This window comes from Hemiscyllium ocellatum, chromosome 9 (assembly GCF_020745735.1).
Source record: "Hemiscyllium ocellatum isolate sHemOce1 chromosome 9, sHemOce1.pat.X.cur, whole genome shotgun sequence".
Lineage (NCBI taxonomy): Eukaryota > Metazoa > Chordata > Chondrichthyes > Orectolobiformes > Hemiscylliidae > Hemiscyllium > Hemiscyllium ocellatum.
The window spans coordinates 95,464,643-95,492,107 of record NC_083409.1 but is presented as its reverse complement, the minus strand read 5'-3'; the positions used below and the strand labels follow the sequence as shown (position 1 = coordinate 95,492,107).

General features: G+C 41.6%; 2 protein-coding genes across 2 annotated transcripts in view; one reads left to right on the top strand and one right to left on the bottom strand.

Moving 5' to 3' along the window:
- Positions 1–1,094, top strand: part of LOC132818831 (very-long-chain enoyl-CoA reductase-like) — a 93,483-nt gene extending 92,389 nt beyond the window's left edge. The window contains exons 12-13 of the mRNA XM_060829955.1: positions 114–159; positions 277–1,094. Coding sequence (XP_060685938.1) covers positions 114–159; positions 277–404 — 174 coding nt within the window. The 3' untranslated portion in view covers positions 405–1,094. The remainder of the gene's footprint in view (positions 1–113; positions 160–276) is intronic.
- Positions 1,095–6,703: 5,609 nt separating this feature from the next.
- The window catches only part of abca4b (ATP-binding cassette, sub-family A (ABC1), member 4b), a 125,706-nt gene continuing 104,944 nt past the window's right edge, over positions 6,704–27,465 (bottom strand). The window contains exons 36-48 of the mRNA XM_060829599.1: positions 26,632–26,747; positions 26,363–26,510; positions 25,098–25,221; positions 22,494–22,623; positions 16,293–16,410; positions 16,144–16,206; positions 15,916–16,022; positions 15,580–15,721; positions 11,669–11,803; positions 9,873–9,976; positions 9,686–9,778; positions 8,642–8,891; positions 6,704–7,289 (exon numbers count right to left, since the gene is read on the bottom strand). Of these exons, the coding sequence (XP_060685582.1) occupies positions 7,116–7,289; positions 8,642–8,891; positions 9,686–9,778; positions 9,873–9,976; positions 11,669–11,803; positions 15,580–15,721; positions 15,916–16,022; positions 16,144–16,206; positions 16,293–16,410; positions 22,494–22,623; positions 25,098–25,221; positions 26,363–26,510; positions 26,632–26,747 (1,704 nt within the window). The 3' untranslated portion in view covers positions 6,704–7,115. The remainder of the gene's footprint in view (positions 7,290–8,641; positions 8,892–9,685; positions 9,779–9,872; positions 9,977–11,668; positions 11,804–15,579; positions 15,722–15,915; positions 16,023–16,143; positions 16,207–16,292; positions 16,411–22,493; positions 22,624–25,097; positions 25,222–26,362; positions 26,511–26,631; positions 26,748–27,465) is intronic.

Below are 27,465 nucleotides of genomic sequence, written 5' to 3'. Positions count from 1 at the left end.
GTGTTTGGAAAAGTGCATTTTGAACTGTGCATCCACTATTAAAAACAAGGACCCAAACTAGTCGATAGTCTTGAGTCAAACCATCTCATCTCACTTTGCTTGTTCATCTGTAGGTAGGATCCTGGATTGGTTTTACTATAATGACACAGTGTCTTCCAGGTAAGAAAATATGTTGCAGTTATTTAAATCTCCTACTCAATGCAAGTACAGACAAACAGGTTTCTAAATGCACGTATCCAATTCTCCTTTAACCTTTTTCTTCACTTTGTTTTTCAGTCGGTCTCTTTACCCTGATTGGTTTCTTCCAAATGACTGTTTGGGCGAAAGGCAAACACCACATGTACCTGAAGGAGTTTAAAGACTACCCCACCCTCCGCATGCCAATTATTCCTTTTTTGTTGTAATGTAGAGCAGTTCTGAGGCTACCCAGCACCAAAAGGGACAAAGCTGCCATGGGAGAAATCCTCATTGTTATCTATGTACTGTCAAATATACCAGGGTCTTCAGTGCATGTCAACCTTCAGCATGGAACTGCCAGCCTGAAATGCTCATGTCCACGTTACTGACTCATCACTGCCTGTAACCCAACTCATTGGAGGTTGATTATTTTATTATTCCTCATGGTTTACGTTAGAAACTATATTGATCCTTCCTCAATATCTTACATTAACTTTGCCTTACTGCAGTGCTCAAAAGTTCAATCACTTCTCAAACTATTATTGATAGTGTACTGTCTGCTAAGCCTGCTTGCTGTTGACTAAGTGTACTAGGAAGAATCCACGGTTTTCAAGGCTTTGTTTTGACACCGAAGGGCAGCCCATGTGTGTTACTTTGCAAGTCATTTGCTAATACTGTCTGTTGCCAAATACAAATTTATAGCTGAAATGCTTTATTTTCAAATAAAAATGTATTAGATAAAAGGTGAAATAAGCGATGTTCTAGAGTTCCTCTTGAGTGATGGCCCATGTGACAGACAGGGTTTACATGTTCCTGTACTGCCAGTATGATCCATATGTTTTGTGATGAATCAGGTGTGCCTTTTCTTACCCTTGATATGTATTGCCCAATTAAAATTCAGCAGCAAGTTTTTGTGAGTTTATGAATAAAGTTATTTATTTTTACATGTACGACTAAACTAAACATGGCATCTCCTCCATACACACTTGACATGTATACTCATTCATACAAAAACTAGCTACAGGCAAAGGTAGTTTGCTCTGATAAATTTTTTTTTAGCTTATGATCTTTGTTTTCCTTGTGGCGGTTTCCTCAGATAGTTTCAACGCTTTAAAGTTGAGCTACGTATTGTAAAGTAAAGGATTTTCAACAGACCGTAAGATTCCCTTTAGCTGTAATTTCTAGAAGATTTCAATCTGATGATAATATCTTTTTGGATAGGTTTCAGGAAAGGGTATTGATTTACATCAATCTGGAATGTTACTTTTGTTTTTCCATGAGACAGAGGAGTGCTGCCAATCCGCAAAAGAAGTCAGCTGACTTAGGGAGTTGATCTTTTCCAGTATTTTGTCTCCTGTATTTAAATGTATCAGTAATAGCTGAAAGTCTATCACATTTTGGTGCCTATTGCCTGATAATGTATTAGGAGAAAGTGAGGATTGCAGATGCTGGAGATCAGAGTCGAGTGTAGGGCAGGAGAATCAACCTCTCAGATGCTGCCTGACCTGCTGTGCTTTTCCAGCACCACACCTTCAAAACTGGTAATGTATGTGTGGTAAATATCACCCACTTATACTTAGACATGACAATGACTTGCATTGACGTAGTGGCCTTCACAAGTTCTCGATTTTCCAATTATGGTTGGTCAACGATTTGGCAATGCAGTCACTATTGCCAACTGCAGAGATGAAGTTCTCAGCAACAGCAATTTTGTAACAGCCAGATACTTGGTTTTGGAATGGGAATTGTGCAAGAGGCAGAGCTCCTCAGCTGTTGTTCATAACCATCCACCGATGCTGCCTTGGTTAAATACCTCAATGGTTGGTTATTGTACTGCTTTATTGTTGAATTGATAGTGCTGTAATTCTGAGTGATTTGAAATTTGTGGCACAAGACGTTGTGAACATCATGTTTTTCTGGTACTGCTTCTGGCCTGAAGGCCTGTGGCTAGTTGAGTGATTTGTTTGATGAAAGACAAAAGCTGCCTTTATATGGCACGCCCATTGGTTAATGTTGTTTGTCAATTGAAGGTAATCTGTTGGAGTGGAGTTTGAGGGGTACTTGGCTCCATGATTCAGGAGGGTGTTTCGTAGCAATGTGCAAAGGGACTTATTGAACATTGTGACTGAACCCTAGAAATTTCACTTCAGGTCTCCTCAGAGCGAGACCATAAAACCATATTAAGAAATAAGAACTGGAGTAGGCCATTTGGCCCCTCAAGCCTGTTCTGCCATTCAATAGGATTCTGGCTGACCTGATGAACCTCACTTCCACTTTTCTGCCCTTATCCCATAACTGTTGATTCCCCAATGATTGAGAATCTATCTGTGAAGGCCATAAACATACACACCAACTCTACCCCCTCAGTTCTCTATGGTAAGGAGTTCCAAAGCTTCAAAGCCCTTTCAGAGAAGAAATTCCTCCTCATCTCAGCCTTAAATAGGTGCCCTCTAATTCTGAGGCTATGCCCTCTGGTCTCCCATGAAGGGAAACATTCTCTCAGCATTTACTCTGTCAAGTCTGTGTATTTCTATGAGATCACCTCATATTCTTCTAAACTGCAGTGAGTCCCAAACCATTTAACCTTCTGGTGATAAGACAGTTCCTCTTTACTGGTGACTCGGAGTGATGCAGACCTTCAACCCACTCACATCAACCGTCTTTAGGATTTGGGAGGTGGTTTCTTTTTCCATTTACCCTCTGCATTTATCTGGCTTGGGACTTGCATTAGTATATACCAGCTAATCTGCAGTGTGTATCAGATAATGTCAGCCACTATGCATGCATTATGATCAGTTCATCTATCGCAAAGAAAAACACATACTATTCAATGTATACAGTTCAGTCAGGATTATGGGAGTATGTAGTGCAGACTATAGAGGGTATGTAGTGCTGTTTATGAGTGTGTTTCGGGCAGAATGTCAGGTGGATATATCCACATCATGAAGAATTTATAATGAAGACTGTTGGGTGTATATAGTACACACTGTGGGAAGTTTATAATGCAGACTGACATGTGTATCGTGCAGACTGTCAAGTGCATATTGTACAGGGCTGAACAGCAGTCATCTCAAGGAATGTCCCCAGGAGGACCTCTCGGTATTTATAAGTCATAAAGTCTGTGCCAACCATGTTCCCAAACTAAGTTAGTCCCACTTGCCCATGTTTGGCCCATATCCCTTTACAGAGAAACCTTGATTATCTGAATGACACGGGCGTGGAGAATTTGTTGGATATTCGAATTTTCAGAGAATCGAATGTCGGATAACACAGTTTAGCCGAGCATCGGGAACTTGCGATCTTGCAGGCAATTCACCTTTTCTATCCATGTACCTATCCAAATGTCTGTTAAATGTTATAACTGTACCCGCATCTACCACTTCCTCTGGCAGTTCATTCCACACACGAACCGTTCTTTGGGTAAAAGGATTGCCCCTCCCAACCTATCCTTATCACTTAAATTCTGCATCACTCCCAGTCACCAGTATAGAGTGATTGTCTTATCACCAAAAGGTTAAATTGTTTGGGGGTTTACTCAAATGCAGTTTCGAAAACATGAGGTGATCTCACCCGAAACGTTGATTTCGCTGCACTTTGGATGCTGCCTGAACTCTGTGCTCTTCCAGCACCACTAATCCAGAATCATAGAAATATATAGAGACTTTACAGAATAAATGCTGAGAGAATGTTACCCCTCATGGGAGACCAGAGGGCACACTCTCACAATTTGAGGGCACTCCTGAAAACATCCTGGTAAATCTTTTCTGAACCCTCTCCAATTTAATAATATCCTTTCAGGAATGGTCAGTTAGCAATTTTAGAATCGCTTGTTCAGGCTTTTGGTTGTTAGTACTTATAGTATAAAGTAAAAGCATAGGGCAGAACGGTGGCTCAGTGGTTAGCACTGCTGCCTCACAGCGCCAGGGACTTGGGTTTGATTCCAGTCTCAGGTGACTGTCTGTCTGTATGGAGTTTGCACAGTTTCCCCTTGTCTGTATGGGTTTGCTCTGGTTTCCTTCCACAGTCAAAAGATTTGTAGGTTGGGTGAATTGGTTGTGCTAAATTGAGCTGAAAATGTGTTGCTGGAAAAGCGCAGCAGGTCAGGCAGCATCCAAGGAACAGAAGAATCGAAGTTTCGGGCATAAGCCCTTCTTCAGGAATGAGCTGAAGAAGCTCTCTTCCTCCCTGCCTTCCTTGAAGAAGTTCTCTTCCTCTCCTTTCTCCTCGAAGATTTTAACCGACTGCGAATCCTCTTGCAAGGATGCCTTCCTGTTCCTTGGATGCTGCCTGACCTGCTGCACTTTTCCAGCAACACATTTTCAGCTCTGATCTCCAGCATCTGCAGTCCTCACTTTCTCCTGTGCTAAATTGACCATAGTGTTCAGGGATGTGTAAGTTAGGTGCCTTAGACAGGGTAAATGTAGGGAAATGGGTCTGGGTGGGTTACTCTTCGGAGATTGGTGTGGACTTGTTGGGCTGAAGGGCCTGCTTCCACGCTGTAGGGATTCAATTCATCCAACATGCAGGTGTAAACTATTTGTTGAAATAATTCTATTTACCTTCATGTAATGGCTAATGTAAGGATTAGATCTGCTGGTATTTTCCCATCCATTTCCCTGCCAGTGCTGGAAGTAGTGTTGTATCCATTGAAAGGAGTAGTTCAGCCACAATGTGGATTTATATCATACAGCCCTGTCAATAGAAAAGTGCACTCTGCACATTCGGTGAGCATTTCATGATGTGTTTATGAATTGAAGCATAAGAAATTTTTCATTGGGGTTTGAACATGCTGATAGTCAAGCCATATTTGTCATCATAATAAATGGTCAGTTTTGGCGATTGTAATGAAATTTCTGATCACTTCAACATTTCCTGTCTGGGCACGATAAAACAAAAGCTCCAACTTTGCAATTTCAGACATTCAGGTATGTAATAACTCTGACAATTTATTGTTTAATGTTCTTTTTTCTTTTGCCAAAGGCATATCATTAACAGGGAGAAAGTGAGGACTGCAGATGTTGGAGATCAGAGTCAAAAAGTGTGGTGCTGGAAAAGCACAGCCAGTCAGGCAGCATTTGAGGAGCAGGAGAATCGATGTTTGAACATAAGCCCTTCATCAGGAATGTGGTCTGATAAAGAGCTTATGCTCAAAACGTCATCTCTCCTGCTTCTCGGATGCTGCCTGACCTGCTGTGCTTTTCCAGCACCACACTTTTTGACGTATATCATTAACAGTTTTCTACTCAGTGGTTGAGTGTGTAGCAGAGTGCATGCAGTCTGAGCAACATTCCTTCAGATTTCCAAGTTTTTATTGTTTTGTGCATCCTGACAACTTTTTCAAAGTGAAAAATGTTGTATTGAGAACTGAAAATTCAAGAAGTAAAAATGTGGGTGTGTTCCTGTCGAAGAGAGAAAGGAGGGTTTGAAACAGGAGCAGAGTTCTTTGGTTTATGAACTGTAGCTGATAGTGTCGGGTGATTATATTCACTGTCACTGGAGTTAAAGCTTCAATTATTTTGTTCTTTTAAATCTATAATGTTTTTGCCCCATTTTAAGTATCATTCAACATCTAAAATGCATTTTAAGTTACCTTCTAACAGATGATGAGGCTCATGCTGGTGCTGATTTATCTCAGGCCACTGATGGGCAGAATCTTAGAATAATATGAAGTTCAGAGCACAGGCTATCCACTATGTATAGGAGACACTGTGTTTGCTTTTACTTTGCTCATGGGATCACACAATGCAGGAGCGAACTTTACACAACTGTTAAGAATTCATATCAAAATGGAACTCTGGGGGAAGATTTCAACTGTCTTAGCTAGAGTAACGTTGTTAACTTCTTAGTTATAGAAAAACATAGAAAAATACAGTGCAGTACAGGCCCTTCGGCCCTCGATGTTGCGCCGACCAAAGTCTACCTAACCTACACTATCCCAATAACCTCCATATGCTTATCCAATGCCCGCTTAAATGACCATAAAGAAGGAGAGTTCACCACTGCTACTGGCAGGGCATTCCATGAACTCACAACCCGCTGAGTAAAGAATCTACCCCTAACATCTGTCCTATACCTACCACCCCTTAATTTAAAGCTGTGTCCCCTAGTAACAGCTGACTCCATTAACAGAAAAAGGTTTTCAGTGTCTACCGTATCCAAACCCCTAATCATCTTGTACACCTCTATCAAATCTCCCCTAAACCTTCTTTTCTCCAATGAGAACAGCCCCAAGTGCCTCAGCCTTTCCTCATACGATCTTCCTACCATGCCAGGCAACATCCTGGTAAACCTCCTCTGCACTCGTTCCAATGCCTCCACATCCTTCCTATAGTATAGATCTGTGTACATGGATGCCAAGAAAAGGATTTAATAAGGAGCCCACTGCAGAAATCTTCCCCCTTGTTTCTTTATTTAAGTCTAGAAAATGTTGCACTGTCATTACAGATTTCCAATTGCTTTTCGTATTAAATTCATACAGCAACCCACATTTGAAGATGTTGTATAACAATGAATGTAGGAAACAGGGATTTAGTACATAAAGGTTTAATTTCTATATGTGTATATAAATATACATGTGTGCATGCTGCAGGTTAGGGGGAAATGTACAACATTAATATGAATTCCTCAGCAGGCTTTCTAAGTTATGACTGAGAGAGATTGTCTCAGCCATGCTCAATTTATAGCTATCTCACTCGGTGACAACGGATTTTCCTTTAGAGTTAGACATATGTATGACCTCAGATATGATTATCTGCATGTCTTGAAAGTTGGTGTTGCAGTTTGCTGTAATTATAGTGATGTTACTACATATTGACTTGTCAGACATGACGGGGGTCAGTGTTATTGTAACCACCCTGAGGAGAAATGTCACAGTCAGAAGATTTGTGATTTAGTCCATGTAATACAGTCTGCTTATTGCTGTTTCTGTTGGCACTTCCTCAGGATTTCTTCTCGTTATTTAACTCAGTTTTGGAAGTGCTGGTAGTATTCGGTTGACTGGGTTCCATTTTAGCTGGGGATACCTTGACTTCCCTCCTGGCCCCAGCAGCACGTGGATGGAGAGCAAGATTGTCATCCTCAGCTGTCTGTTGTTTGGCAAAGTTCACAAACACCTGCACAAAGACAAACTGAGCATTAACTCTGGTAACAACATCAAGCCAATTGCATATAAACATTTGAGTCTAAGGTATAACACAATTGGTTAATCTTTATTTGAAAAATCAACCTTTTTATTAACAAAGAGTATCTTTAATGCAGATAAAAGTGACCCTCATGGAGCACGAGGGAAAATGTAGATAAGAGATGAAAGTAGGAATTTGGGGTGGCGAGAGGCTATAGTTTGTGGTAAGGGGGCTGATGGTGTCAGATTTGGCCATCCTAATGTTGACTGGCAGAAATTAGGGATTATTCAGAGCTGCATATCAGGCGAATAATCTTAAGAGATTAGAGGAAGCAAAGAGATGGAGGAATATAGTGGAGGGAGACAGTTGGATGTCACTGTAGTGTTATGCCTGTGGATAGTGACAGCAAGCAGCAGCTTTGGAACACAGGAAAAGAGAAGTCAAGGATGGATCTTTAGGGAACACTGAAATACATAACCATATTGCACTTATATAGCGCCTTTGTCAACCAATGATGTCTCATTGAGCTTCTCAGCCAGTGAAATAGATTTGACAGGCAGCCATTGCTGTAATTTCAGAAACATGGCAATCAGGTTCAACCTGGCCAACTGCCACATGCAGTGATTTGATAAAGATCAAATGTGTTTTTTGTGACCAATTGAAGGGTAAATATTGTCCAGTCAGAATGTATTGTGTAGTCAATGAATATTGAGAATATTGACTAATATGCACAAATAATTGGGCATTCATTTATTCTCTAATTAGTGGATTAGAAAGCTGTTGGCTATGGGAACAATTTGCTTGAGCTACTGTGTTAAGGTAAGATTGGCATCCCCTGTAGATAACTGAAATGTGAGAGAATGAAAAGTCAGACTAAAGAAACTAATAAAGGACAGCAGCTAAACAGCAGACACAAGGGTCCATTTGCCCATATGTTTCATAGGGCAAACAAATGTCAGGTTCAAGAACTGAGAGTATCATAAATCAATACTAATGCAACAGTCCTGTTGTTGGGATACAGGAGTTGCTTTTAACTGTGGGCACGTAGGTTGCTAGTTGTTATGTTTGCTCTCTGTCAACTTAAACATGGCAAACTCCCTTTGCACTTTTTCCTTGCTTTTCCAACACAGGATGCAGTGTTTAATGGAAGCTGAACTGAAAGTTTGCTGGTATTTCCTCCTCTCACAAGGAATTCTTGGATGTTAATAGTGAATTGGAAGCTCCCCACTGGATCTTTTTAAAAGGAGGGTGGCTTAATCAGAAAAATCCTGATGATGAAAGCTCAAAAGAGCAAAAAGACCTTACGTTTTGATGTGCAGCACTTGATGTATTCTTTCCATTACCTGGTCTAAAGTTGTTTGTGAGACTGAGTATTCATCTATCTTCAGCTGCTCTTTGTTGGAGATGAGTAACTGGAAGATTTTGGATAATGATGATGAAGACAGCTGATACTGGATCATGTTGTGATGTTTCTCTACTTGCAAGCTGTCAGGGAAGTTGCTTTTGAAGAATTCTTCAGCTGGATTCAGGTCAGGTGAAGCTCCTGGCCAAGTCCCTTTAATCTTCAAAGTCACTACGTAGCCGTCACCAAACCTGATGAACGAGAGATGAATCAGTTTAGAAAGCACTTTCCCACAATATGATATTCATTCAATCAATGAGTGAGATGCAACTCATTAAAGGAAAAGTATTGCTCTAAGAATTCATAAAAAACTTATCTCCCCAACTCAAAATTAATGCAGAGGAATTAGGAGGGATGGAATGACCTTCCTCAATTGTATTCATCTGGCATTCTTGTGAAATAGGTCAAGTATCCATTAGATTGTGATGGCATTACTGTAACACCATTCACTCTCCTCTAACAATAATTACAAGAACTGGATCCCAAGCACAGACTGATTTCTGACAGTTGCCGTAAATACAGATTTGAACAACATTAACTGTTTGAATTCATAGGTGGGTTTCCCTCCCTAGGGTTAGAGTTGGAGAGTTTGTCAGTGTCCATTTCACAAGCACAAACTGCATGTGATTTTTCACCCATTAAAATAAACTGAAGGAAAATTAGAAACAGTTACACAGAGAGTGGTGGGTGTGTGGAATGAACTGCCAGTGGTGGGAGTAGAGTCAGATACATTATGGTTATTTAAGTGACTTTTGGATAGGCACATGGAAGATAGTATAATGAAGGGTATGTAGGTTAGTCTAAAGTTAGAGTAGGATGAAAGGTTGGCACAACATTGAGGGCCGAAGAGCATGTACTGTACTATGTTCAGTTTCAATGCAAGTTTACCCTAAGAACTTAAAGCTTGTTAAAGCCCATCCTTGTAACACAAAGTCTGAGAGGCAGCAGCACAACTGGGAAATGCTGGCAACAACCTTGGACCTACTTGTACTTGAGGTGCTGTATGGTACCCAGGCACTTGAACTGCCCATTCACCATGATGGCCAATCTGGTGCAGAGTGCTTCACATTCTTCCATACTGTAAAGTCAGCAGAAGAAAATGGTTACTTCTGGATCTCCAGTGCAAGGAATTCATTTAAACTTAAAAAGAGATTGCAAGACTGTTCATTCACCTGTGTGAGGTCAACACTACAGCTCTTCCTTCTCGGATAACACTGAGGAGACAATTCCAGAGGAACCGGCGAGATTTTGGATCCATCCCTGTAGTTGGTTCATCCTAAAGAACACATTAAATGCCTTAGAAATATAACCATGCCACAGCTAATGGCTTATCATTCAATCATGATCTGATTAGCATTACAGGTACCTACCACCTTCTGTATAAAACTTGCATCCCACATCTCCTGTAAATTATTCTCTTTCACCTTAAACCTATGCTCCCTGGTATTTGACATTTCCACTCTGGGAAAAAGACTTCAAGAATCCATGCTTCTCATAATTTTATCCTTCCATTAGGTTACCATCAGCCTCCAACGCACTTGCACAAACAATCTAAGTTTGTCTGACCTCTCCTTATAGCTAATATGCTCCAATCCACGTAATATCCTGGTAAACCTGTTCTGCACCCAGCCCAAAGCTTCCTCAACCTTCCTGTATTGTGGTGACCAGAACTGTACACAATACTCCAAATGTGGCTTGACTAAAATTTTATACATGACTTGCCAACTCTCGTACTCAGCGCTCTGACTGATGAAGGCAAGCATGCCATATGCTTTACCACCTTCTTCACTTGTGTTGCCACTTTCAGGAATCTTTGGATTTATACCCCAAGATCCCTCTGTATATCAATGTTCCTAAGGGTCATGCCATTTACTGTATACTTTCCTCTTGCATTTGACCTCCCAAAATGCATCACTTCACACATGTGACATTAAACTCCATCTGCCATTTCTCTGCCTAACTTTCTAACAGATTTATATCCTGATCTGCATCCTTTGACAGGAGAAAGTGAGGTCTGCAGATGCTGGAGATCAGAGCTGAAAATGTGTTGCTGGAAATGCACAGCAGGTCAGGCAGCATCCAAGGAACAGGAGATTCTTTTTCCTGAAGAAGGGCTTATGCCCGAAACGTCGAATCTCCTGTTCCTTGGATGCTGCCTGACCTGCTGCGCTTTTCCAGCAACACATTTTCAGCTCTGCATCCTTTGACAACCTTCCTCACTATCCACAACTCCTGGCCTGCAAGCTTATTAGTCAGATGACTGACATTTTCATCCAAATCGTTTGAATTACAAACATCAGATGTTCCAGTACTGATCCTTGTGGAACACTACTGATCACAGACCTCCATTCACCCCTCCACCCTCTATGGCCTAGTCAACTTTGTATCCAACTTACCAATTCATCGTGAATCCTATGTGACTTAATCATCTGGACCAACCTACCATGAGGGACCTTGACAAATGCTTTAGTAAAGTTCAAGGTCACTTGGGCTTCATTAAATGTCGAGTAAGGACTCAGCCATCAATGTGGTGGCCCAGAATTTTAAAGGATATTGTTGAAATGATTTCTAATTTCCAAATATGTGCAAGCCTATTGACCAGAATAGAGGTCAAGTATGTAGTTTTCTTTTCAAAACTCAAAATGAATCTGGTATCATCACTTTATCAGACAGCATATCCCAGATCACAACAAGACACTGAATAAAAATTCTCTTCCTTTCCCTTCGCGTTCCTTTGCTAATCATCTGAAATCAGTGTCCTCTGGTTCTTGCTGGTGGAAGTCAGTTTCTCCTAAATCCCCTCATGTCAGATACTGAACTGGCGTGGTGCGATTCCATTTCTTTGACATAGGCATACTGACATCGTGCAATAGCTAGGAATTCCTCCTGAGCATTCAGGCCCAGTGTCATTCATGACACAGTTCAGAAAAGCTGCTGGGTTGGGAGTCAAAACGACAAGATAACTTACCAGCAAGACAACTGGAGGGCAGCCAATGAGGGCGATGGCAGTGGAGAGTTTGCGCTTGTTCCCTCCGCTGTATGTGCCAGCCATCTGATTAGCATACTCTGCAAGATCCAGCTTTTCAATTCCCCAGTTGGCAACCTGCAAGTGGGAATTGACAGAAATTTAGCACCAAAATACCAGTGGTTCTGTCAGCTGCTCACTTCTGGGGAACACCCATTGACTCTCAGACTTGAATATTTTGCAGTGGAAAGAACACGTTCTGTTTGTGATCTGGGCAGCTGGGTCTTCCCTCAATGTCCAAGGCCCCAAACCCTTCTTCCAGGTGAAGCCGTGAACTATCTGTACTTCCTTTCAATCTAGTCAAGTACATTCGTTTGTCTCCCCTACATTGGGATGAGCAAATGCAGATTGGGTGACCACTTTACAGAATGCCTCCTTTCAGACTGCTCGCATGACCTGGACTTTCTGGTTTCACTTTAGTTCTCTATATACACAGCCATCTCTGTCCTCAGCTTACTGTAGTAATTAGTGATACAAGTAGAGGAACAGCACCTCACTCTTCAATTTTATTGCTGTTTAGACTTAACAGAGTTCAACAATTTCAGAGTATCATATTGGTGCCCATACTATTTGCTTAAGTGGTTCAGTTTTTCTGAGTTTTGCTTTCAGTCAGGAGCACACCTGCTCACAACACATCTTTCCCTGCTCCTTTCTGTTTTGCTCTGGATGGTTACATCTTCTGCCATTGAATAGGCCCCATTTCTACCCATTCATGAATTTTCCTTTTCTTCTTGTCCCACTCACCTCTTCCTCAATTACATTGCTAACTTTTCCCAGTTCCGACGCAAGGTCACAGATTCAAATGTTAACCAGTTCTCTTTCCCTCTGTACAGATGCTGCTTAACCAGCTGAGTATTTCCGGTGTTGGTCTGGCAGCATCTGTAAAGGGAGAAGCAGAGTTAATGTTCTGAGTCCAGTAGCCCTTTGACAGGCTCTTTCTAACGAAAGGTCATCGGATTCAAAACATTAGATTAGATTAGATTAGATTAGTTACAGTGTGGAAACAGGCCCTTCGGCCCAACAAGTCCACACTGACCTGCCGAAGCGCAACCCACCCATACCCCTATATTTACCCCTTATCTAACCCTAGGGCAATTTAGCATGGCCAATTCACCTGGCCCGCACATCTTTGGACTGTGGGAGGAAACCGGAGCACCCGGAGGAAACCCACGCAGACACGGGGAGAATGTGCAAATTCCACACAGTCAGTCGCCTGAGTCAGAAATTGAACCCGGGTCTCTGGCGCTGTGAGGCAGCAGTCTTAACCACTGCTTCTTCAGTGCTTAACCAGTGCTTAATCCTGCTTCTCTCTCTACAGAGGCCAGCAGACCTGCTGAGTTATTCCAACACTTACTGTTTGTGTTTCAGACTTCCAGCATCCTCAGTTCTTTAGTTTTTGTTTTTATTTTCATTTCAGATTTCGATCATCTGCAGTTTTCAAACATTTAGTTTTAATCTGCTCGAGACAAGTGAGTTTCCATTGTGGTGAAAGTAATTTCACTAAAACAGCTTGGGACCTTTTACCACTTAAATAGTGATGTTGATACGTCAACTCCTTATTTGTTTTGGCAGTGGTGTTAGAACAACGCCTGAGAGACTGATCTCCACTAACTCTCCAATGCTGAATAAATGGAAAAAGCTATGAAAGTATGTAAAGAATTACAGCTGTAAAACCCTCTTTTATGTGCTTCTCAAAAATGCACACTTAGCAATACATTTTACAAAATGTTTGGCTTGCTGCAGTTACTTTGATACATCCTTTGTTTAAAGATTATACCAGAAACAAGGTGGTTTAAGAATTTAGGGAACTTGCATATACTTGGTTCCTTGCAATAAATGAGGCATTGAGACTCCAAATGTGGCCTTACCAATGTTTCGTACATCTGTAGTATGATGTCCCAACTCCTATACTCAATGCTCTGATTGGTAAAGGCAAGGGTACCAAATGTCCTCTTCACCACACTGTCTACCTGTCAAGGCACTTTCAAGAAAGCTGAGGGGTGACCTTATAGAGGTTTATAAAAAATCATGAGGGGTATAATGAGGTGAATAGCCAAGGTCTCCTCCTCAGGGTTGGGGAAAGGGACCTGACGGACAACTTTTACCACACAGAGGGCGGTGCATATATGGAATGATCTGTCAGAGGAAGTACAATAACAACATTTAAAAGATAAATGGCAGGTATATGGATAGGAAAGGTTTAGTGGGATGTGGGCCAATTGTAGGCAAATGGGACTAGTACAGTTTAAAAACCTGGTTGGCATGGACAGGTTACGCCAAAGGGTCTGTTTCCACACTGTATGACTCTATGACGCCTGATTGAGGGAGTGAAAGGGAGAGGGAGAGCATGCAGGCATGAAGTGATGTTGCAAATGATACGTTGAATATTCTGTAACTACATTATATGAAATAATTTCTGCAGCCTTCAAACCTAAAGTAATTTTCAATTTAAGGTTCTAAAGAAGAACTTTGAACATCGTAAATTTAGAAAAAATAAAATTCTGCAGATGCTGGAATTCTGTAAAAAAACACAAAAACTGTTGGAGAAACTCAATAGGTAAAGCAGGATCTTTGGAGAGAGAAACAGAATTAATATTTTGAATCTGGTAGGGCTGCTTTTCAGAGCTGAAAGGGATTGGAAAATGATATTTTTTATACTTTTGATAGAGGTAGAGAAGAAGCAAGGGGAACAGATAGCGTGGAGGCTCAATGCTAAAGGTAAAGAGGTTACTGATAGGAGTGAGAGAGAACCAGAGATGTAAATTGGATGTAAATATAAGTGTGAAATGGTAAAAATAGGTCCTTAGTGTGAATATAATTAATTTCTGGATAAAATTCCTTGCACTTTAACAGTTTAGAATCAATGCCAGGACTGAAATCTAAGATTTGCTTTGCATTTATTTTGAGCTGTATTTGTTCAGATCACACCATACTCGGTAGCAGCAGTAGAGTTGAAAGAATTTTGTTGTTCTTCACAATGACTTTAATGTGAAACTACTGAATTTTGTCAAAATCACTTAAGCAGCATAAAGTACTGCTTTCATTTATTTTGTATTACTTCATTCAAAACTTGATCCAGCACTTCAAATCTCTTCATCGTGTTGTATGTCCTCGTCCCTGTGACCTCCTGCAGCCCCACAACTGAAAGAAATATCTGCACTCCTCAAATACTGCCCTCAATTTTAATCACTCTCCCACTGGTGGTCTTATCTTCAGCTGCCTAGTCCCTGAACTCTGGAATACCCTCTGTCTAAATGTCTCTGCTTCTTTACCTCTCTCTTGTAACTCTCCTTAAAATGTGCCTCTTTGACTAGGTTTTGGTTATCTGTCTGAACAACCCCCATTCTGGCGCCAGTATCAGGTTTTGTTAGATATTGTTCCAGCAAAAACATCTTTGTGTGCTTCACTATGGTAAAGACATTCTTTAAAGAAGTTTTCTGTATAAACTAATGTATACTACATAGGCAGTCAACTAATTATACTTGTGTCATGTGACAAAGTTCTTGACTATTTCTGAGCTCTAGGAGAAAGTGAGGACTACAGATGCTGGAGATCAGAGCTGAAAATGTGTTGCTGGAAAAGCGCAGCAGGTCAGGCAGCATCCAAGGAGCAGGAGAATCGATGTATCGGGCATGAGCCCTTCCTGACCTATTTCTGTACTCTATATTGTTCCTGCCTGGCAATCTCTTCGGCACAATATGGAACATTTATCTGAGATCGTTATCCTCAGTACTCAGTCTTTGAGGATTTTTGAATTCAATGAAACATTATCGGAAACCCCCTCTTCTCTTGATGTGCTGCTTTCAATTCCAGGTGTGACACAAATCACAAAAGGTACTCATGGGTTGATTTACCTGCTCAATCTCGTCCTCTGGAACACCGCGTAGCCTTGCGTACAATAAAAGGTGTTCACGACCTGTGAGCAAGTCATCGATAGCGTCAAACTGAGGGCAGTATCCCATGTTCTGGTGGACATCGTCGATATGGGTGAGAATGCTGGGAAGATTCAGAAAACCAAACAACTGAGTTTTAAGACGAAGTTGCATCATCAACAGTGGGACATTGTTGCACTTTTAGCAAAGATTCAAAAGAAGGGTGATCTTTCTTGGCTGAAACTTGTCAAAGAAATATCAAAATTGACTTTATAATGGTGCCAGTGAGTGTGTGGTTTAGCTAACGCTGCAGTATACCTGTAGCCTGCTACTGAAGCTTCACCTGAGGTCGGGTCGATATCACCTGTCAGCATTTTGAAGGTAGTCGTCTTTCCAGCACCATTGACACCCAACAGCCCAAAGCACTAAAGTACAGAAGAAAAATACACGTTTACGTTTTGTTATCCTATTTAATGAACCAAGTCAACTGAGAAAGCCGATGAAAATCTTTGGTTGCTAATGTGTATCTTTAAAGAATGAACATACCTCTCCTGGTCGCACACCAACACTGATTCTATCCACAGCTGGCCTGTTTCTCCCTGAGTAGTACTGGAGGAACAAAATTCCGCATTAGTTCAATCTGTTAACCTACCTTACAGAAATCCACAATAATAGGCCTTCTAGGTTCCACTCACTTTAGTCAGTTCCTTTAATTTCAGAATGTCATGTTTGCCCGTACCCTGAATTCTTTCACGTTCCTTAGCTACATCGTCATCCTCTTCAATGGCAGGTAAGTTGCTGAGGATTGTTGGCCTGTAACAAGCAGGAAGAGATTCAGCATTGGTGCTGCTGCAATGGCTGATTAAGTTGTTGATTGGACCCAGATTAATGTCACGTGTAGCTGACAGCTGAAAGATGAGTCACCAGTGTGTAATTGTTAGATGAATCGTGTTGTTTGAAGATTCCATCAATGCTGGATGCATTGGTTATTAAACAAATTATAAGACAATATCTACAATTATTTGTTAAACTGAAGACATAAATGTTGATTATACTAACTTATCAGCAGAATGTTTGCTGTCAAGTTAGGGAAGTAACACAGCTATTGAAAACAATAACAGTTAAAATTAAATCATGTACTAAGGGACTGATTGTAAAAACAACAGATGACAACAAACTTTGCATTGTACCAGAATTGAAACCTGTTTATCCTACAGGTATAGACCAATGGTACTCCATTAGCTTTCAGATGTAACCCTGCACCATTTTGCCCTCGTCATGACTCCTACCTTTGCTAACCTGTAGTCTCCTGCTTCTCCTATACCTCCAATGTAAATATTTTTAGTCATTGTGATTAAATCCACCCCCCCCCATCATGGCCTATTCTCTCCTTATTTCTATAACCTCCTCCAACTGACAACTGTCCACTTTGTTCAGCTCAAGTCTTTCATGCATCCTTAAGTTTTATCACCCAATCAGTGGCGAATGCGTCTTCAACTCCCTCAAGCTGTGGGATTTCTAACCTAATCACAACTGCTGCTCACTTCCCCAAACTCCTGTAAGAGTGTTCTTAAAAATTGCCTCTCTCAATCTTTCCTTCCTCAGCTCAACGTTCATTTTCTTTCTGAATCTACTGATGAAGGACCTTGGGCAGTTGTCACGTGTGCATTTGTAATGCTCAAGGATTCCAATTTTCTCCAATGCTTTGGTGCTGGTGCATTACCATTCACTCAGGGAGTCCAGGGTGCTGTGCCACATTTTTATAAGTGTGCTGTAGCCTGAAGTCACAGATAGTGTCAATGAAGGGCTGATCAGGAATCTCTCCCACTTTTACTGCCTCCATTGGCATATGTTGGAAGGACTTGTAAGTCAATAATCTATCTGTCTTGTTGATTAAGACTGCACCTTCCTTTGCCATACATTTCTGGAATAGTACTTGATTTAGACCAAGATTCTGGCCTAAGGCCAGGACTTTACCCATTGTGTCACAAGACTTCCCCTGCACTGCTTTAAAACCCCCAGAACTTACATCATTCAGTTTCCATAACCTCAAAGAAGCACTTAAAATACATTCCTGAAAGCCCTAGGACACTCCAACAAATTAAATGTTTGGGTGACCAATCAAAGAAAAGCCACCCCCTTAAATAGAAGTGACAGTACCCTCAGCTGGAACAATAGGTACAATTGTGGGAGCACATTATAGGAAAGATGTGAACACATTGGTACAAGCGCAGAAGTGATCTACTGGAATGATTCCATGTTTGAGAAACCTCATTTATGAAGACAGATTGAAGAATTTGGACTGTTGGGCCTGGACAGGAGAAGGCTAAGAAGAGATCTGGTTGAGGTTTTCAAAGTCATAAGTGGGTTGGGTTGCACAGATGAGCTGTGCCTGCTCATCAAAGAAAGAAAAATGATAGGGCATAGATTTAAAGTGACAAAGCAAGATGATGTGAGAAAACCTTTCTCATACAGCCAGTGTTCAGGATATGGCATGTACTGTCCAGGAATGTGATGGAAGTAGGTTCAACTGAGGGCACTGGATGTCTTTTGTATAGTCATGGTGTGCAGTTATTTGGAGAAAAGGCAGGAGACTTGCAATAGATTATAAGCTGAACTTGGTGATAGAGAAGGTGCAGGCACATTGGGCTGAAGAGTTTCCCTCTGGCCCATAACTCTTCCTGTGATTCTATGAGGAGCAGTTGTTGAGTCACTGGCTAGTTCACTCGGTTTTTTACTGAGAGGCTCATAGTGAGCATTGATGTGCACCTGTGAGCACACAGCCATCTGCTGGGGGGGAGAAGGAAGCTCCCAGGATGATGGAATGAAGGCGAGGGCTGAAGGAGAGGTATAAGAAAGGAGGCTGAAAGAGGGGAGTCAGAGGAGAGGGTTGCTTCAAATGGGGATGAAGAGGGAGGCTGCAAAGGAGAGAAAATAGTTTTATAGAGTCATAGAGATGTACAGCATGGAAACAGACCCTTCGGTCCAACCTGTCCATGCCAACCAGATATCCCAACCCAATCTAGCCTCACCTACCAGCACCCAGCCCATTTCCCTCCAAACCCTTCCTATTCATATACCCATCCAAATGCCTCTTAAATGTTGCAATTGTACCAACTTCCACAACTTACTCTGGCAGCTCATTCCATACATGTACCACCCTCTGCATGAAAACATTACCCTTTAGGTCTCTTTTATACCTTTCCCCTCTCACCCTAAACCTATGCCCTTTAGTTCTGGTCTCCCCGACCCCAGGGAAAAGACTTTGTCTATTTACTCTATCCATGCCCCTCATAATTTTGTAAACCCCTCAGCCTCTGACGCTCCAGGGAAAACAGCCTCAGCCTGTTCAGCCTCTCCCTGTAGCTCAAATCCTCCAACCCTGGCAATATCCTTGTAAATCTTTTCTGAACTCTTTCAAGTTTCACAACATCTTTCCGATAGGAAGGAGACCAGAATTGCATACAATATTCCAACAGTGGCCTAACCAATGTCCTGTACAGCTGCAACATGACCTCCTACTCCTGTACTCAATATTCTGACCAATAAAGGAAAGCATACCAAATGCCTTCTTCACTATCCTATTTACCTGCAACTGTACTTTCAAGGAACTATGAACCTGCACTCCAATGTCTCTTTGTTCAGCAACACTACCTCGGACCTTACCGTTAAGTGTATAAGTCCTGCTCAGATTTGTTTTCCCACCATGCAGCACCTCGTATTTATCTAAATTAAACTCCATCTGCCACCTCTCAGCCCATTGGCCCATCTGGTCAAGATCCTGTTGTAATCTGAGGTAACCCTCTTCACTGTCCACTGCACCTCCAATTTTGTTGTCATTTGCAAACTTACTAACTGTACCTCTTATGCTCTCATCCATATCATTTATGTAAATGACAAAAAGTAGAGGACCCAGCACTGATCCTTGTGGCACTCCACTGGTCACAGGCCTCCATTCTGACAAACAACCCTCCACCACCACCCTCTGTCTTCTGCCTTTGAGCTAGTTCTGTATCCAAATGGCTAGTTCTCCCAGTATTCCATGAGATCTAACCTTGCTAATCAGTCTCCAAGGGGGAACCTTGTCGAACGTCTTACTGACGTCCATATAGATCACATCTACTGCTCTGCCCTCATCAATCTTCTTTGTTACTTCTTCCAAAAACTCAATCAAGTTTGTGAGACATGATTTCCCACGCACAAAGCCATGTTGACTATCCCGAATCAGCCACTGCCTTTCCAAATACATGTACATCCTGTCCCTCAGGATTCCCTCCAACAACTTGCCCACCACTGACATCAGATTCACTGGTCTATAATTCCCTGGCTTGTTTTTACTGCCCTTCTTAAACAGTGGCACCAGGTTAGCCAACCTCCAGTCTTCTGGCACCTCACCTGTGACTATCGATTATACGAATATCTCGGCAAGAGATCCAGCAATCACTTCTCTAGCTTCCCACAGAGTTCTCGGGTACACCTGATCAGGTCCTGGGGATTTATCCACCTTTACTTGTTTCAAGAATGCATCACTTCCTCCTCTATGGACATTTTGCAAGGTGTCACCATCTATTTCCCTACAGTCTATATCTTCTATATCCTTTTCCACAGTAAGTACTGATGCAAAATACTCGTTTAGAACCACCACCAACCCCCCCCCATTTTCTGCGGCTCCACACAAAGGCCACTTTGTTGATCTTTGAGGGGCCCTATTCTCTCCCGAGTTACCGTTTTGTCCTTAATGTATTTGTAAAAACCCTTTGGATTCTCCTTAACCCTATTTGCCAAAGCTATCTCATGTCCCCTTTCTGCTCTCCTGATTTCTCTCTTAAGTATACTCCTCCTGCCTTTATACTCTTCTAAGGATTCACTTGATCTATCCTGTCTATACCTTACATATGCTTCCTTCTTTCTCTTAACCAAACCCTCAATATCTTTAGTCATCCAGCATTCCCTGTACCTACCAGTCTTTCCTTTCATCCTAATGGGAATATACTTTCTCTGGATTCTCCTTATCTAATTTCTGAAGGTTTCCCATTTTCCAGCCGTACCTTTACCTGCGAACATCTGACCCCAATCAGCTTTCGAAACTTCTTGCCTAATACTGTCAAAATTGGCCTTTCTCCAATTTAGAACTTCAACTTTTAGATCTGGTCTATCCTTTAAACCTGGAGAAAGTGAGGACTGCAGATGCTGGAGACCAGAGTTGAAAAATGTGGTGCTGAAAAAACACAGCAGGCCAGGCAGCATCCGAGGAGCAGGAGAATCGATGTTTCGGGCATCGACGTTTCCTGAAGAAGGGCTTATGCCCGAAACGTCGATTCTCCTGCTCTTTGGATGCTGCCTGGTCTGCTATCCTTTCAACCTGTCAATAAAGACACAGCTCACTAGGAGCCAGGAAACTTTTAAAAATCACAGAGCTAATGAAATCCTTGCAAATTAAATGTGGAATTTCTCGTTTATTGCTGCAACATGGGAAAAGAATGTAATAAATGAGTTGTTAAAATTAAATTTGAGCTCCACGATGCAGTAAGAAGGGTGATAATTAGTTAAACTCTTCACGCCTTGTGCATACACAGGACCTCTCCAGTTTGTGTAAAGTATGTTTAAGATGATCTTTGCTTCGATGTAGACGCTTGTCAATTATTTTGAGAAAAAGGTTTTGTTGCTAACCTATATCTGTACTGATTGAAAATTAATTCTTTCCGTTTGTTCTAGGCTTAAGTTTAATAGATGATCATTAATCACTGAGGATATCAATGAATTATTCCAATTCTGCTTTTGTGCAAGTCCAAATAGCCCATATCCACACAAATAAAGATAATGTTATTAAATGACTCCATCACCGAACGTAAATATAACAATGAGAATGAAAAAGAGATGCCTGAAAATCCCAATATAGTTCTCGATAAAACTTTAAGAAGTGTTTGATAAAAGTATTTATTTTGTTCTATAATCCATGGTAGAAAAGATTTAAGTAAATCATAAAGGGACAGCATACATTCTTTGGAATTCCTGATGAATGAATTGTTCCAGTCATGACGCAGGAGTTGCACATATGGTTGCAAAAGTCAGGGAGTAACCTGGGAGAGGTTTTCATCACGATAACGTCTGGTTAAGTAGACATTATTTTAATTGAACAGAAAGATGGTTAAAAAAAAGGGCACAAATTGTGAAGCTAATCACAAAAGTAATGAAAAGAAGAGGTAGAAACGCTTCCTGCCAATGGACAGTGATTAGAATGTGAGATTCGTAACTCCAAATTGCTGTTGTAAGAGTCAGAGAGTCATAGAGATGTACAGCAAGAAAACAGACTCTTTGGTTCGACATGTCCATGCCAGCCAGATATCCTAAATTAATTCAGTCCCATTTGCCAGCACTTGGCCAACACTCCTCCAAACCCTTCGTATTCATATACCCATCCAGATGCATTTTAAAAGTTGTAATTGTACCAGCCTCCACCACTTCCTCTGGCACTTCATTCCATACACGCACCACCCTCTGCATAAAAAGGTTGCCCCTTAGGTCACTTTTAAATCTTTCCCCTCTCACCTTAAACCTTGGCCTTTTGGTTTTGAACTCCGTACCCTGGGGAAAAGACCTTGATAATTCACCCTATACACAACCTTCATAATTTTGTAAACCTCTGTAAGGTCACCCCTCAGCCACCGACACTCCAGGGAAAATGGCCCCAGCCTATTCAGCCTCTCCCTATAGCTCAAAACCGCCAACCCTGGCAACATCCTAAATTCTTTACAGAGTAAACATGTTGCTTGAAAAGCAGGAATAGTAAAGAATATGGAGAGTGAGCTTGGGTAAAATACAACAAAATAAAATGTTAGCCACAATATGACACAGAGGAAGGAGAGATTAAAAGCTGGAGAAAAGTGTTTACGTACAAGTGGTTGAGGAAGAAGCGATGTTGGATAATGAGATTTAAAAGGAAGTAGACGACTCCTTCAACTGCCATGGCAACAAGATTCTTGCCAACAAACTCCCAATGGAATGGACTAAAATAAAAATCTTCACCTGTAAAGCAAGGTTTAGCCCATTACCATTAAGCTCACACGTTTCTAACCAATGAGAACAATTTTGAGTTCCAATCAGAATTGGAACTGTGCATAGTCTTAACCTTAAGTAGGAAGTATGTTATGCTTCGGCCTGCCCACGTAACGCACAGGATAAGAAACCGGTTACCTAGCAACAGTTATCTTTGGACATGAAATGGGCACTGAAGCCTCCAATATGGTGTGTAGTGTCCACAGGCGCATTCTATGTCAGAAGGGCAATGCATGTCACCCCGGTCACAGTCTCCAGGAACATTGTGTTTGCAGTATTCTGTTTTTGCCCATAGGCAAGCTATTGGCTTATAAAGGAGGAGGCATATAAATTGGCCAGAAAGAGCAGCAAACCTGAGGACTGGGAGAAATTTAAAATTCAGCAGAGGCGGGACAAAGGGTTTAATTTGGAAGGGGAGAATAGAATATGAAAGTAAGCTTGCGACAAACATAAGAACTGACTGCAAAAGCTTCTACAGATATGTGAAGAGAAAAAGAGGAGTGAAGACAAATATAAGTCCCTTGCACTTAGAATCAGATGAATTCATAATAGACAACAAAGAGATGGCAGACCAGGTGAAAAATGGCTTTGGGTATATCTTCACTAAGAAGGACACAAGTAACCTTCAGGAAGTGCTTGGGAACAGAGGGTCAAGCAGGAAGGAGGAACTGAAGGAAATCGTTATAGTGCAGAAATGTTATTGGGAAATTGATGGGATTTAAACCCAATAAGTCCCCAGGGTCTGATGGTCTGCATTCTGGAGTAATTAAGGGAGTGGCCCTAAAAATAGCCTGTGCAACGGTGATCATTTTCCAGCATCCTGTAGACTCTGGAAGAGTTCCAATGGACTGGAGGGTAGCTCATGTAACCCCACTCTTAGGAGGGAGAGGAAAAATGGGGAATTATAGGCTGGTTAGCCTGACATTGGTGGTGGGGAAAATGCTGGAGTTAATTATTAAGGATGTAATAGCTGAGCATTTGGAAAGCGGTGACAGAATCAGTTCTAGTCAGGATGGATTCACTAAAGCAAAATCTTCTGGAATTTTTTGAGGATTTGACCAGTAGAGTGGATAAGGCTGAATCAGTAGATGTTGTGTATCTGGGTGTTCAAAAGACATTTGACAAGGTTCCATAGAAGATTTTAGTAAGGAAAATTAAAGCTCTTGGTAGCGGAGGTAATCCATTAACATGGTTAGAGAACTGGTTGTCAGACAGGAAGTAAATGGGTCCTTTTTGGAGTAGCAGGCAGTGACGAATGGGGTGCTGTATGGTTCAGTGCTGGGACCCTTTTCAAAATAAACATTAATGATTTGGATGAAAGAATTGAATGCAATATCTCTATATTTGCAGGTGACACTAAGCTGCGTGGTAGTGTGTGCTGTGAGAATGTTATGAGGCTGCAGGGTAACTTGGACAGACTGGCTGAGTGGACAAATATTTGGCAAGTACAATATAGTGTGGATAAATGTGAAGTTATCCACCTTGGTAGCAAAAACAGGAAGGCAATTTATTATCTGAATGGCATCAATTTCAAAAAAGGTGAGGTACAATGAGACCTGGGTGTCATGGTGGAACAGTCGCTGCAGGTTGGTATGTAGGTGCAGCAGGCAGTGAGGAAAGCTAATGGCATGCTGGCCTTCATAGCGAGAGGGTTTGAATATCAGAGGAAGGATGTCTTGCTGCAGTTATACAGGGCCTGGGTAAGGCCACACCTTGAGAACTGTGTGCAGTTTTGGTCTTCTAGTCTGAGGAAGGGCATTCTTGCTACTGAGAGAGACCAGACTGATGTTGAACAAGTCCAGAACAAGGGGTCGCAGTCTACGAATAAGGGGTTAGCCATTCAGGACGGGGATGAGGAAGAACTTCTTCACACAGAGAGTTGTGAACCTGTGGAATTCTCTCTCGCAGAAAGGTGTTGGGACCAGTTCATTAGATATATCCAAGAGGGAGCTGGACATGGCTCTTGCGGCTAAAAGGATCAAGGGGCATATTGGGAGAAGGTGGGAGTGGGATCCTGAGATTGCATAATCAGCCATGATCATATTGAATGGTTTTGCAGACTCGAAGGGCCGAATGGCTTATTCCTGCAGCTATTTTCTATGTTTCAATGTTTATAACCAATAGCTGGAGGTTGCCACTAAAAGCAAAGGACAACATTTTGTGGTTAACCTAACCATGAACCCAGGATGATCATCTCATGACTTAGTTACTGCCCACAGCAGGACAAAGCAGCCTGCTTGATTGGCAGCACATCCACAAACAACCATTTCCTCCACCACTTCAGTAGCAGCAGTGTGTACTATTTACAGGATGCTGTGCAGTGGTTCACCAAGGCTCCTTGGGCAGTCAGTGACATCCACATCCCCTGAATGAGCAAGAAAGGAGTTCACACCGCATTAGAACATGGAATTAAAATACTCTTTATCGATAAACTGAAGACTTACCAAACCTAGCGTACACATCAGTCACTGCTTGGTTCATGGCCATATCGACCAAACCTCTTCCCAGACAGAAATGTGGAAATATAATCAGAATATTTTTCAACATTTTATTGAACAATTGCAATGCCTGGAACAGAATGGAAACATGACTGTTAGTGATAGACACTGATTACAGACCAAACACTACTGAAAAACAGACGAGGCTACTGAGTATTACTGTCATTTATTGCCATGTATCTGCGCCAACCATCCATTACCTGTATTGCTGCCAACTACTCAACATGTTGCATGACTGCCAATCATTACTCATGCTGATCATTACCAGCCATCCATTACATTGTACATCTGTCAGCCACTAAATACCATTTACCAGTCAGCATCTTTTGCACTTTATCATTGCAATCCATCTGTTAGTTTGTCCCACTGCCAATAACCTATTAGTCAATGCTGTAGCAGCTCATCTATTACACACAGTTGTCCATCTATTGCCCTCTTACACTTTTAAACTTTGACATAACAGAATTCTAATTGGCTTTAACATGTGGTTAAGAGCAAGAGGTTTTCGAGGATTCATTTATAGAACCAGCCAAGTGTTCACATTGGATGGAACTGGTGCACATTTAAATGGCAATCACAACTGGCAAAATATCCACAAGTGAAATGCAGAACCCCTTGTTTTATGCAGTGAGTGGTTAGAATCTGGAATGCATTGCCTGAGAGTATACTGGAGCTGAAAAATGTGTTGCTGGAAAAGCGCAGCAGGTCAGGCAGCATCCAAGGAGTAGGAGAATCGACATTTCGGGCACAAGCCTGGGAGGGGCTTGTGCCCGAAATGTCGATTCTCCTGCTCCTTGGATGCTGCCTGACCTGCTGCGCTTTTCCAGCAACACATTCTTCAGCTTTGATTTCCAGCATCTGCAGTCCTCACTTTCTGCTGAGAGTATACTGGAGGCACATTCAATCATGGATTTCAAAAAGGAACTTGATGATTGTCAGAAGAGAAAAGGTTTCCAGGGCTTTGTGGGTGAAGGAGGTGTGGGATTCAGGGGGACTAATTTGCAGAGAGCAAATACAGACATGATGGGCGGAATGGTCTTCAGTATTGCACCCACTCTATGGTTTCATGATATTAGCTCATTCAACATTCACTTCTCTGTCTAATCAACAAATATGGTCACCAGATAAATGATCAAACTTCTTTCATGTTTGACAAAAATGGTAAAACTAATGCATGATTCAGAGACAAATGAGAACCAAAGAGAACCTACCCTATTATTTTCAAACAACTCAAGTATAAAAGTGGCAGCACTGCCATTGATACCAATGAAGAGATTGATGCAGGACAGAGCCACATAGGCTGTGCTAGGAACACTGAAGACAAAGGATGCTGGGTACATCATGGGAGTCACTGCCCATCTATTAAAAAGAGAGATACAGGAGTTACACTGCTGGCCTTAATATTAAGAAACAAAATCTAATAAGCGAAGCAAAGGTAGCAGAAAACATGGAGGAGGCAGGCTGCTGAGATTGGTCTTACCCATAGAACAGCAACAAAGCTATGAATGCAGGCAGGTTTTGAGGAGAAGTGTAAGCTTTCTTATTGAAGCCAATGAAGATCAAGATCACCATTATCGTGGTTACTGAATAGTTACACTGAGAAACAAAAAGACGTTCAGGTTTCATTTTCAAGAGAATGTTACAAATGCTGCCTGAAAACATAACTCACAAAAGTGACATCAAAACACTTCAGTTCATATTCTCTCAGGTTGAGGTCCATTGTTCTACCTAAATATTCTGAGGAAGGTTCAGCCTCTCCTAAAGGACTGGAAAGGATAAGATGTGACACACACCTTTTCTTCTTTATCCATCAAACTGCAACTTCAAATGCCACAGCACGTCATTGCTCCTGTGCACTGATCTCAGAGCCAAGATAAGCATCAAATTCAAACTGTGCATCTCAGAACAAATACACTAGTGGAGAACTCCAATTATTTAATCAATTTATGTTTATTTGTCCACAGGATGTGAGCATCACTATCTGGGCTAGCATTTAATGCCCATCCCTAAATCTCCAGTAGGCAGTAAAGAATCAGCCACATTGCTGTGAATCTGGCATCACATGTAGGCCAGACCAAGTAAGCACAGCAGATTTCCTTCCTTTAAGGACATAATGGAACTGGATGGGTTTTAATGACAATCAATTATGGTCACCATTAGACTAGCTGTTTATTCTTTAACTTACAGACTTTAACGATCTGCTTTGGTGTGATTTGAGCCCCTGTCTGCTGAACATTAACCTGGGATCCTGGACTACTTGCTCGTGATATTACCACTATATCACCATCCTCCCCCCAAACTCACATCAAAAAGA